We start from the raw sequence: 13,196 nt of genomic DNA on the forward strand, positions 1-13,196 counted from the left end.
AATTATTTTCAAGTTAAAATTAAGGAAAATAGTTCCCTCACCAAAACTTCATATCGAGAATTCATTTTCCAAAGCAAATCATTTCTCTCTTTATGCTTTTAAATGTCAATTTCTTTACATCTGATTTTGTGACCATTCAAAGACTTTCTAAGCAATAAATGAATCCTCTTTTTAAAAAAAAAAAAAGGCCATACATTGTATTCTTTAGTGTGCTTCTTTGTAATAAAATACAAATAATTTTTATAATTAATTTTCTAAAAATATTTTTTAAGGAGAATTGCCTGAATTCTGATGTGGTAGAGCAAATTTACAAGAGAAACCCCATTCTGCGCTACACCCATCACCCATTGCACTCACCACTTCTACCCTTGCCATATGGGGACATAAATCTCAACTGTAAGTACAGGCTTAAATATAGACTGCTCAAAGACATTTTCTGTGTATGCTTAACTCTGACTTAAACACTTAATATGTGCCAGACCATGGGCTAAGTCCCAGGGACACAAAGGTAAGTAAAAACAGTCCCTGCTATCACGGAGTTCACAGGCTAATGGGGGGTATTACTGTACGCAAAGGAGATGCGCAGGATGAATTGGCAGTAATCAACAGAGGGATTAGGAAAGGCTTCCTGGCAAAGGTAGACTTGTAGCTGGGACTCGAAGGAAACCATTAGGCAGAAATGAGGAAGGAGAGCATTACTGTCCTAGAGAATTCCGATGAAAGCCCCCCGTTGTTAGATGTCATACCTTGTTCAAGGATCAGCAAGGAGACCAGATTCGATGATGAAAAGAAAACTGGGAATGTAAATTAAAAGGTATCAGACTTGTTTACGATACTTGCCTTATTAGAAATTATGATAATCCAAAAGAAACTAGATCCAGATCTTAAACTGAGTAAAATCTCATGGGGTCTTTAGATTCATATGATGCGGGGTATGGCAGCATGTTCAGCTGCTGTGTTGTTCCCGATGTCTGGGAATAAGGCACAGTATCACAAGAAATGTCTTTGTGGACTGACCAGTCCACTCTTCAGAACCAGCCTGGCATTTTTAGACTTTACTCAGATAGGACCATACTTATTTCTAGATTTAGAAATTTAGAAAGCACTCTGAAAGAAGAGGACAGGTTCACTTCTAAATAGCAGCAGTGATACTGCCTTATGCTGCATTCTTAAATAGTTCTTCAGAGATTTTCTCACTGGTTAACTAAGACAAGGTGGAAAAAGAACTGAGGTCTTGAGGTGTTGGCAGGAGTTCTTAACTTTTTTCGTGTCGTGGCTCCCTTTGGTGGTTTCGTGAAGGCTATGACCTCTCCTCAGAATAGTGTTAGTAGATGCATGAAGGACAGAATTACAAAAGAAACAAGCTACATTGAAATACAGTTGTCAAAAGTATTTTTTAAAAATAAGTTTACAAACCTCAGGTTAAGATTCCCAGTCCTAGACTAGGAATACACAAAAACTATTAAAAAGAGATTGAAGAAGTCACTACAGAGCCAAACACTAAATACAAGCTAATTCCTACTTGGTGACCTAGGTTAAATCATTTATCTTCCCTGGGCCTTAATTTCCATATTTTTAAAATGAAGGTGTTGACCTCTAAGATTCTTCCACCTCTTAATCTGTGATCCTATGATACTGTGAAAAATAGATGAATTACATAAAGCTATATGGTAACAGAGATCATAATTTTTATTTTTAAATCTAATCCACAGGTTATTTATCTTTAAGGGTTAAATCCACCTGAAATATTTATACTTATCATTTTTCCTAAAAAATAATCCAGCCTATTATCAGGATCATAGATTTGGAGCTAGAGAGGCCTTAAAAGACCATCTAGTCCAATTTCTCCATTTTATAGATGAGGAAATTTAGTCTTAGAGAAAGTAAGTGTCCTGCCTAAGGTAGTAATCACTCGGTTTTGAACCCTAGTCCCAGTCTATAAAATCAAATATGCTTTTCAGCACAGTTACCTTGCATAATTTGTCTGCTGCTCAATTTATATATTTACCCAAAACTTTAAAAAATTATTCCTATTTTTTGTTTTGTTTTCCTAGTGCTAAAAGACAAAGGCTATACAACTCTTCAGGATGAAGCAATCAAGATATTCAATTCCCTCCAGCAACTTGAGTCCATGTCAGATCCTATCCCTATCATTCAAGGCATCCTTCAGACTGGACATGACCTCCGACCTCTCCGAGATGAACTTTATTGCCAGCTTATCAAACAGACCAACAAAGTGCCCCACCCAGGCAGTGTTGGGAATCTGTACAGCTGGCAGATTCTGACTTGCCTTAGCTGTACCTTCCTGCCCAGTCGCGGGATTCTTAAGTATCTGAAGTTCCATTTGAAAAGGTAAAGGCAGAAAAAGTCTTATTTAGAATGGTTGGTGGGGGTCGGGACAGGGGAATGTTATTAAGTGCTTTTTCATTTTATCTCTGTTGTCCCATCCAAATAAGAGTTGAATGCAGGCATCATTTCCATTTATGCACTAATTTGTTTGAATTTAAAGAGATGGAAAGTCCTGAAAAAGATGCCTAAGCTCCCCTTTGCCAGGCTCTGAGGTTCCCCGAATGAATAATAAAAAAAAAAAGAAAGAAACCCACATTTACTGAGTACTTACCCTGTGCCAAGCAGTATGGTAAGTGCCTAGGATACAAAATGCCAAAATATATAAATATATGTCTGTCTCTCAAGGAGTCTACATTCTGATAAGGGAAAGTAACCTATATAAGGGATAGGTGGCCAGGGGAGAGGTGTTTTTTATTAGAAGTCACCGAGTTGGGGGGGCGGCTAGGTGGCACAGCGAATAGAGCACCGGCCCTGGAGTCAGGAGGACCTGAGTTCAAATATGGCCTCAGACACTTAACACACAAAAAACTAGCCGTGTGACCTTGAGCAAGTCACTTAACCCCAGTTGCCCTCCAAAAAAGCAAAAAAAAAAGTCACCAAGATGGTGAGTCAAATCCCTAAGCAGTTGGAGGAAAGTAAGAGTGTTCACGGCCCGAGGGCGAGAAGATGCAGATTGCAGAAGAACAGTCTGAGAAATACTTAAGTAATTTTTATACTCTTCTTTTCAGGCAACACATCATATCAATGAGTGTAGCCTGTACTTAGGCCACTTAATAAGAAAAATGAATTGACATTTCATATTCCACAGAGAAAAATCTGAATCATGTTTTTATTTACTTTATATTACTTTGGGTAAATGTTGTTTGGTTTGGTTTTGTTTTCCCCACAAGAGTGTTTGTGTTTGAAAGGAGAGCCTCAGGTGTTAAAGCATAAATACCATGCTTCAGAGGTGAGCTGGCAACAAAAAGTGTATTCCTTTACACATTTGGTCATTTTTCTTTTATTTAAACAAAAATCCATACAAAATAGGCATGTGCCACAAACAGTGGCCAGGGCCACTTAGTCACTATGCTGGCTTTGGTGGCCTCTGGAGGGCCTTTGGCTTATTAGATCTTAATTGAAGTCTCCAGGAACACACCGCCAATTCTTCCGTTAAGATTTTTCCTTAAAACTTGTAATTAAAGGCCAGTGTTTGTCTCCTAGGATACGAGAGCAGTTTCCAGGAACAGAAATGGAAAAGTATGCCACCTTCGTTTATGAATCTCTTAAGAAAACCAAATGCAGAGAGTTTGTGCCTTCCCGAGATGAAATAGAAGCCCTGATTAATAGGCAGGAAATGACATCTACTGTTTATTGCCATGGTGGAGGATCCTGCAAGATCACAATCAACTCTCACACCACAGCTGGAGAGGTGAGACATTCTTCTGTGCTGTTTCCCTATTTTACTATGTTATGTTAACATGTGTAAGTCTAAGGTATTAGATTGTCATACATCCACAGAAAATTCTCAGTTTAACAGATTTAGAAATGAGTGCCTGAAGTCAGCCATGTGCACACAAAAATAAAGTATTTATTAGAGATGGAGGGAGAAAACTATAAGGCCAACATAGAAAAAATGTCTCTCTGAAACTCTTGGCAAAATATGTTCTCAAAATTAGCCTGCCAAGTCAATAAGTAACTTAAGAGAGTTCGAATTATTGTGTTATCAAAGGAACCAAGTAGTACTGACACATTATACAATGAGACCCAGTTTCGTTATATCATATCTGCACAGAAATGTAAATATTTGTTTATCGTCTCAGTGACTACAGCTACAGAATGGGTGGGCTGATGACCAGATTTTTCACTTACTCTTAAAGTAAGCATGGGAGCAATATGAAATTCAGAACAGTTTTCAGCATACAGGAAATGTTCTGCAAGAAACTTCTGAAGTCACTACTAATACTCCTTAAAGTTAATAAATTTAGCAAGTAACAGACAGCCCTCCAGAGTCTCTCATTGAATTTGTAATCTTCCTGACTCCAGGCCCAGTGCTCTATCCATTGTGGCACCAGCTGCCTCAGAAGCGGAGGAAAAAAGGCAAGGAAGGCAAGAGGAAGGAAGAATTTAAGTCCTTACTATCTACTAAGCACTAGGGATACAAATTTAAAAGTAAAGACAATCCCATCTCTTAAGGAGCTTGCATTCTATAACATGGAATATGTCTAAGGAGAATTAACTTTGGTTTAGAAAGTTATAGGGATAGTGAATAGTGTCATAGTGGGAATAGATTGATTTACTTTTTCCAGGATTTGGTTTGATTGATTTGATTATAGTTTCAGAACTTAGAAAGCTAGGTGAGGAGTGGGGAGGGGGTGGTAAAATTCCTCAGAAGAAATGAAATGTCCTTCATAGTCAATAAAAGAGTGAGAAAAGCAATGCTGGAGTATAATCTCAAAAATGACAACAAGATATCTATTTGACTCCAAGGCAGACTGTTCAACATTACAGTAATACATGTCTTTGCTGCAACCACTGATGCCAAAGAGGCCAAAATTGATCAGTTCTGTGAAGACCTACCACATCTTCCAGAAATAACACCCAAAAAAAGATGTCATATTCATCATAGGGGATTAGTATGCTAAAGTAGGGGAAACCAAAAGATAATTAGAATAACAGGCAAGTTTTGCTTTGGAGTACAAAATCCAGCAGGGCAGAGAATAATACACCTTTGTCGAGATAACTCACTGATCATAACAAACAATTTTTTCAACAGCCCAAAAGGTGACCACACATGGACATTGCCAGGTGATCAATATAGAAATCAGATTGATTGTGTACTTTGCAGCCAAAGTTGGAGAAGCTCTATAGAGTAGGTTAAAACAAGACCAGGAACTGACTGTGGCTCAGGTCACGAGCTTCTTATTGCAAAATTCTAACTCAAATTGAAGAAAGTAGGTAAAACCATTAAACTGTATAGGTATGAGCTAAATAACATCCATTATGAATATGAAATGAAAGTGATGAATAAATTTGAAAGGATAGATGAAAAATAAATTTGATTGGATAGATAAAAACGCCTGAAGAACTGGACAGAACCAAAAAAATTCCAAAGAAGAAAAAGAGCAAAGAAGCAAAATGCCTATCTGATGAGGCTTTACAAGTAGCTGAGGCAAGGAGAGTGAAAGGTGAAGGAGGAATGGATATACCCTACTGAATATAGAATTCTGGAGAATAGCAAGGAGAGATAAGGTTTTCTTAAATGAGCAATGCAAAGAAATAGAAGAAAACATAGAATGGGAAGTAATATTTCATGCAAAAATGCATGATAAAAGACAAAAAATGGTAGGGCTTAGAAGAAGAGATTAAGAAAAGATGGCAAGGGCGGCTAGGTAGCACAGTGAATAGAGCACCAGCCCTGGAGCCAGGTGGACCTGAGTTCAAATCTGACCTCAGACACTTAACACACACTTAGCGTGTGCGCGTGAACACACACACACACACACACCTACCTAGCTGTGTGACCTCGGGCAAATCACTTAACCCCAGTTGCCCTCCAAAAAGAAAAAGAGATGGCAAGAATACACAGAACTGTACCACAGTTAACTGTATTAACATCACTGATAACCATGATGATGTGGTTATTGATCTAGAACCAGACATCCTAGAAAATGAAGTCAAGTGGGCCTAAGGAAGCATTGCTAACAATATGGCTTTTGGAGGTGGTGGAATTCCAGCTGAGCTATTTAGAACTCTAAATGATGATGCTGTTAAAGTGCTGCACTTAGTAAGTCAACAAATTTGGAAAACTCAACAGTAGTCACTGGATTGGAAAAGATCAGAAGGGCAATGTCAAAGAATGTCCAAATTACCAAATAGTTGCACTATTTTCACATGCTAGTGAGGCTATGCTTAAGATTCTACAAGCTAGGCTTTAGTGTTGTATGAACTTACAATTACCAGAAGAAGCAGGCTGGTTTTCAGAGAGGCAGAGGAACTAGAGACCAAATTGCCACTATTTGCTAGATTATGGAGATAGTGAAGGAGTTCCAGAAAAACATATACTTCTGTTTTATTGACTACACTAAAGCTGTGTGAATCACAACAAAATGTGGCAAGTCCTCAAAGAGATGGAGATACCAGATCATCTTACTTGTCTACTGAGGAACCTGTACGTGGGTCAGGAAGCAACAGTTAGAAAGAAACACGAAACAACTGATTGGTTTAAGATTGGAAAAGGAGTACAATAAGACTGTATATTGTCACCTTACTTAACTTTATGCGAAGTTTGTTTTTTTTTTAACTTTAACATTATGCAAAATGCCAGCCTGGATGAATCAAAAGCTGGCACTAAGGTTGCCAAGTGAAAGATCAACAATCTCAGATATCCAGAATATACCACTGTAATGGCAGAAAATAAAGAAGAATTAAGCAGCTTCTTAATAAGGGTGAAAGAGGAGGAGAGTGTAAAAAAGCTGGCTTTGAAACTAACATTTAAAAAAGCCACTAAGATCTTTGCAATTGGTCCCATCGCTTCTTGCAAATAGTGGGAGAAGAAATTTAAGCACTGTCAGATTTTATATTCATGGTTTCAAAGATCAGTGCAGACAGCAGCTGCAGCCATGAAATTAAAAGTTGCTTACTCCTTGGAAAGAAAGCCATGGCAAGTACAGACAGCATGCTAAAAAGGAGATAACACCTTGCTGACAAGGGTTCATTTAGTCAAAGTTGTGGTTTTTCCAGTACAAATGTATGGCTGTGAGAGCTGGACTATAGGGAAATCTGAGCACCACAGAATCAGCCCTTTTTGAATAGTGGTGCTGGAGAAGACTTTTGGGAGTCCATTGCATAGCAAGTAGATCAGATCAGTCAATACTTAAAGAAATTAATTCAGACTATTCACTGGAAGGTCAAATACTGAAGTTTAAATAGTTTGGCCACATAATGAGAAGACAGGGGTCATTGGAAAAGATGCTGATACTGGGAAAAATTGAAGACAAAAGGAAAAGGAAACAGCAGAGAATGAGATGGATAGATAGTGTCATGGAGATGCTGAACGTGAACTTGGACAGACTTTGAGAGAGAGTGGAGGGAGCCTGGCATGCTGGAGTCCATGCGGTCATGAAGATTCAGACATAACTGAAAAACTGGACAAACAACAAAAAACACCTTCATTTCTGAATATTCTCCTTTCCTTTCCCATATGCAGCAAAGATCCCTTATAACAAAAAATTAAAAGTACTATTGCTTGTAAGTTGCTTCTAAATTAAATTAATTTGAATTTCAGGTAAGGTTTGCTTATTATTTTTTTAAATAACAACTTAGAGAACTCAGAGACACTGATGAGTTGAATTTTTTTTGTTTCAGGTTGTTGAAAAATTAATTAGAGGTTTGGCCATGGAGGATAGCAGAAACATGTTTGCTCTGTTTGAGTACAATGGGACTGCTGATAAAGCAATTGAAAGCAGAACTATAGTGGCTGATGTCTTAGCCAAGTTTGAAAAGTAAGTCAGCTTGAAGTCCCACAACAGCAATTTTAAAATGAAATAGCATGTATAGTAATCTGTATTATCTTACTTTCTCTGATTCATCATGTTTGTTAGTAGGTTGTATCCCATTTGCTTAGTCATTAAATAAAATACAGCTACACTTGTATCATACAGAAAATAAGGAGGGTAAATATTCCAGTGCTTTATTTTGAAAATATTCATTTACTAACATTTTTATTGAGACATTATAACAGCTCTTTCCTGCCTTCTTTATTTTTCTCTAATAACTAAGTCTTCTAATTTGTATCAATTCAGATTTTCCCCATATATTATCATATGAAGTTATTTTCCTAACCAAGGGATGCTAATGTTAACAACTTTGTTCATAAATAATACTCAAATCATACTCATTCTATCATTTAGTCAACTGTCATGATATACTTATGCATACTGCAATATAAACTTTCTAAAGTACATATAAATACTAAATAGGGCAATATTAATAACCAATTATATACCTTTGATATTTTATATGAAAGATCTGTAGAGGAAGAGTTGGGGCAGGAGGGATATGTTCTTATGAATTGGAATGTATCCCAAATAGAAAATAAACAATTTCCTATAAGGGTTATAAATAATAATGTAGTTGCAATTGACAATTACCTATTTGATTCTATAAGTTAAAGACTCGCTCTATTAGAAGCTAACTAAAGCATTAAGCTTCATCTTGTAAAGTTCAAGAATAATTAAATTGGGAATTATACTGTCAATACCACAACCCACAAAACAACTTGAGTGGGATACCCCAGAAATAATTGTCTCATTGTCTTCTCTGGTTTATGTTTATTTGCATACTAAATTTATAAACTACTAACAGAAGTAATGTCTGAAAAGTTCTTAACCTCATATCCGTGAGTAGGTTTCAGGGGATTTGTGAAAGTGAATAGAGGGAAAATATTACATCTTTATTTTAATAGGATTGGTTTTCTTTATAATACTATGTTGTACTTTGTGCATTTAAAAACATTCCAAAAAAGGTTATGAACCCCTAGCCTAGAATGGATGAAACTTGAATCAACCTAGTAATTTTCTAATCTTTTAATAGAGATTGACTCATTCAAAGACAAAGTAAATACACAGTTTAAAATTCTCAATAATCTGAACCCTGTGAGCATCTAGGACCTTCAGAACATCAAGCAACCTTGGATATCTTTTTAATTTAATCTTTCTGCCTATTAATGCTCCCCTGTTTCCCTTGAATAATTGGATCTCTGTCAGTAGATGCTGTGTACAAAGCATTGCTATGACTTGGAAATGCAAAGGACAAAAATGAAGTAGTCCTTGGATTTAATGTGGTTATAATGTACTGCCTTTCTGGCTTCTAAAATGTTCATCTTCACTTGTACATCTCATTCTCCTTTCCTTCCCCCTCTTCCTCCACATGTCCTCCTCTCAGCACACTGTTAAAAATCCAGATGCTTCTCTTGATTCGTAAAAGTGGTTTTTTATGTAATTTTCTGTTTTTAGTTTTTCTATAATAATTAGATTTGAAGTTATGCTTAATAGGCTAGTACTTTCCTTTTCCCTGACCTGAGTTTTAGATATCTTCACCCATAGTATTTTAAATCAGACTCATAATTTATCATAAGTCCTTTCTTCAGAGCAAATAAACTCCATCTACTATCTAAATGCAAGCCCTCTGCTAAGGTACTGAGGCATAATATTAAGGTGTTGGTTTTTAAAGAAGCTGGAAAGGAAAAAAAAAGGGAATGAAGACTTTTAGTCTTAGTTTCTTTGTTTCATGTAATTGTTCCCTTTTTTGACTCACTAGCTAACAGGGTGCTAATAAATATATAGTATGTATTCAGGAAATACTTATTTAAATTTTTTAAGTATTTTTTTAAACTGATAACAAAATACAAAAATTCTTTTTTAACTTATATTAAGTTAGGAATAGGAAGGAGATATAAGCATTTATATAGCTCCTACTTGCATGCCCAGTGCTGTTGAGCACTTTACAAATATTATCTCATTAGATCCTCACAGTGAACCTGCTACGTAGGTACCATTATGATCCCCATATTACAGGTCAGGAAACTGAGGCAAATAGACTTGCTCAGGGTCACACAGCTAGAAAATGTCTGAGGCCAGATTAGAATGCAAATTTCCCTGATTCCAGACACAGTGATCTCATCATTTAGTTTTATGTGTGTATATAAAACCTATCTCATAAATAGATACACATATGTATTGACATGATGTTACTTTGGTAAAATGTTAACCATGTAAAGTTGATTTAAAAGAAATCAAATATTGATTCCAGAGAGTAGTGAATGGAAAGCTTCCCCATAAAGCAGGGGTGCGAGGGTGTGTGTGAAGGAAGAAGGGGAGTGAAGGGAATGTTACAGATTCTGAATGGGCCAGGCATGAGCACAATGTAGCATATTGGTTGGTTTTGCTGGAGTGTTTGTCTTTGCAAAAGAGGATTGTCATGTAAAAAATATAAAAGCCTTAAGAAAACTTAAAAGTAAAGGAGGCCTCCATTGACTATTATTTTCATCTCTAAAAGCATATCATGATTTATGTTTGCAGGCTCACCGCCACATCAGAGGTTGGCGAGCTGCCCTGGAAGTTCTACTTCAAACTTTACTGCTTCTTGGACACAGATAACGTTCCAAAAGACAGTGTGGAATTTGCATTTATGTTTGAACAGGTAAAATGTGTGCGTGTGTATGTTTTCAAATAGTTTTCATCCCCTAGCAAAGAATGGGAAACCTTGCTAATTTTTCATAGAGACGGATAGTTCTAATAAATTGTTGATCAGTAAGTGAATAATGGAAGGGAATAAGCACTTATATAGTGCCTAATGTGTGTCAGGCTCTATGCTAAGCTAACTCCAGGCACAGTGATCTTCCCTACTTTACCATTTAGTTGTATGTGTGTATATAAAACCTATCTCATAAATAGGTACACATATGTATTGACATGATGTTACTTTGGTGAAATGTTAACCATGTAAAGTTGATTTAAAAGTAAGAAATCAAATATTGATTCCAGAGAGTAGTGAATGGAAAAACTCCTCCATAAAGTGGGGGGAGGGCGGGGGAATGAAGGGGATGTTACAGATTCTGAATGGGCCAGGCATAAGCACAGTGTAGCATATTGATTGGTTTTTCTGGACGATTTTTCTTTGCAAAAGAAAAGAGACAAATAGTCTCTCTTGATCCTCACAACAACGCTGTGATATAGGTGCTGTTATCGTCCCCACTTTACAATTGAGGAAGTTGAGGCAAACAGGTTAAGTGACTTGCCAAGTTCACACTTCTGGGAAGTATCTGAGGCTGGATTTGAACTCATCTTCTTCAGGCCCAGTGCTGTGTTCCTCTGGGTCACCTAGTGGCTTAACTGAATGAAAGAAAACTCTCATTAAGCCCTTAACATGTGCAGAGCATTGTACTAAGAGCAAAGGATACAACTCAGAAGTGAAATGATCCCTGCCCTCAAAGAACTTACATTCTAATGGGAGAAGGCAACGTACATAAGGGAGTTGTGTCCAGGGAGAGATGTTTTGGTCAAGGAATTCATAGAGGTGGCAAGTGGAGTCTTAGAATCCTCACCTGACACACATTTCCAGTAGGAATGGTGGTGTTAACTTGATTACAGAGCCTGAAAGCTAGAGGGATGGAGGAGTTAGATGCATGAGGCAGGATGGCTTCAGCCACTCTGAGTAGAGTGGGACATGAGAGGCCCTTACCAATTAAAGAAGCATGGTTCCCAGGGAGGAAGTTCTGGAGCTAACAAAGTGATGTTCTCCAGAGCTTGGTCTGGAGCAAGATGTTTGAAGTGAAAGATGTCTTAAACATGTGTCAGTGTTGAATAGTGCTTAAGTTGCCCTCTTATTCCTTTTAGGCTCATGAAGCAGTTATCCGAGGTCATTATCCAGCCCCTGAGGAAAACCTTCAAGTTCTTGCTGCCTTGAGGCTTCAGTACCTTCAGGGAGATTATACAATGCACACAGCTGTCCCGGCCTTAGAGGAAGTTTATCCTTTACAGAGGCTCAAGTCTCGCATTACACAGTCAACTAAAACCTTCTCACCTTTGGAGAGGATGGAAAAGAGGCGCACTAGCTTTTTAGAAGGAACACTGAGAAGAAGCTTCCGGACAGGGTCTGTCAACCGACAGAAGATTGAAGAAGAACAGATGTTGGATATGTGGATAAAGGAAGAAGTCTCGTCCGCTCGAGCCAGTGTCATTGATAAATGGAGAAAATTACAGGGAATGAATCAGGAACAGGCCATGACCAAATACATGGCATTGATTAAAGAGTGGCCAGGATATGGGTCTACTCTCTTTGATGTGGAGGTGAGGGGACTGGGAGTGGGGAGACATGATAGGGTTCTAGATACCATACAGGGAATATAAATGACTGAGATATTAGTTGCAAGCATAGGATAGGATCATGTAACAGCTAAGGAGTTGAAACATGCTAAGAGTAATTCAAGGATAATAGAATAAATTCTACTGATAAAGGATGACACTTGAGTGGGTTAAAATAAAAATCATGTGACAGTTTGGTCTCCCGTACACTTTTAGTAGATCTGGGTAAAAGCTTTTCTTCATTATTTAAAAAAAAAAAATCCTTATTTCTAACAAATTCATGAGGAACAAGGGAAAAAATATTTACTAAAATAGCATTTTAGTTTTTTTAATCTTAAAAGTGTCGAGTAGTTCCAATATACTCCTATTGCTTAGAAACTGAACTAAACCTTTTCTACCTCAAAATGTTTCCACAAATTGTATACATGTATTTTATCCTTCTTTTTCTTCTCATCAGCCATGTAGTTCATCATTAACATTAATTCAGGGGCATTTCATATTTTATTAAAGTAAGTTATTTATAATTTAAATATCTTAATAACATCCTAGATCATCTGGTTTATCATCAGAGTAAATGACTGTGTTACCTAATTACCTCTTATCCTACATAAGACTATTAGGCTTGTAATTGCAGTCTAAAAAAAATAGCATATAAAAGTGAGTTACTGGTTCAAGAACTCTTTCCAATTTGTATTCAAAACTTACTAGTCCTAGACATCCAGTTCTCATTAGTGCAGATCCACTCTTCATTATTTCCAGTATTTTTCAGATGGAAACTAACTAAACTTTTACATCTGTATAAGGGAGTTATAGAGATGTTAAATTATAAGCTGAGCAGGTTATTAATTTGGCAGAGCAGATAATTTGAATAAGGCCTTTCGTCATGACAGATATGATGCACAAATATCACTTAGACCTGCTTTAGAGTATTTATTTTGGGGAAAGCCCAAACTACCAAATGTAAAATGATTTGGGGAAGTGCCCTTCAGTGCTCTTAGCCTA

The 13,196-nt window shown here is 37.1% G+C and overlaps 1 protein-coding gene across 1 annotated transcript in view; it reads left to right on the forward strand.

Annotated features, from left to right (window-relative positions):
• MYO10 (myosin X) overlaps positions 1–13,196 on the forward strand; it is a 266,909-nt gene that overhangs the window by 250,494 nt on the left and 3,219 nt on the right. Inside the window, exons 34-39 of the mRNA XM_069101406.1 lie at positions 273–396; positions 2,055–2,352; positions 3,553–3,760; positions 7,696–7,832; positions 10,410–10,530; positions 11,727–12,179. Of these exons, the coding sequence (XP_068957507.1) occupies positions 273–396; positions 2,055–2,352; positions 3,553–3,760; positions 7,696–7,832; positions 10,410–10,530; positions 11,727–12,179 (1,341 nt within the window). The remainder of the gene's footprint in view (positions 1–272; positions 397–2,054; positions 2,353–3,552; positions 3,761–7,695; positions 7,833–10,409; positions 10,531–11,726; positions 12,180–13,196) is intronic.

The sequence above is a fragment of the Petaurus breviceps genome, unplaced genomic scaffold (genome assembly GCF_028583685.1).
Source record: "Petaurus breviceps papuanus isolate PSGF00001 unplaced genomic scaffold, PetGlider_PUasm1.0 47, whole genome shotgun sequence".
NCBI classification, from domain to species: domain Eukaryota; kingdom Metazoa; phylum Chordata; class Mammalia; order Diprotodontia; family Petauridae; genus Petaurus; species Petaurus breviceps.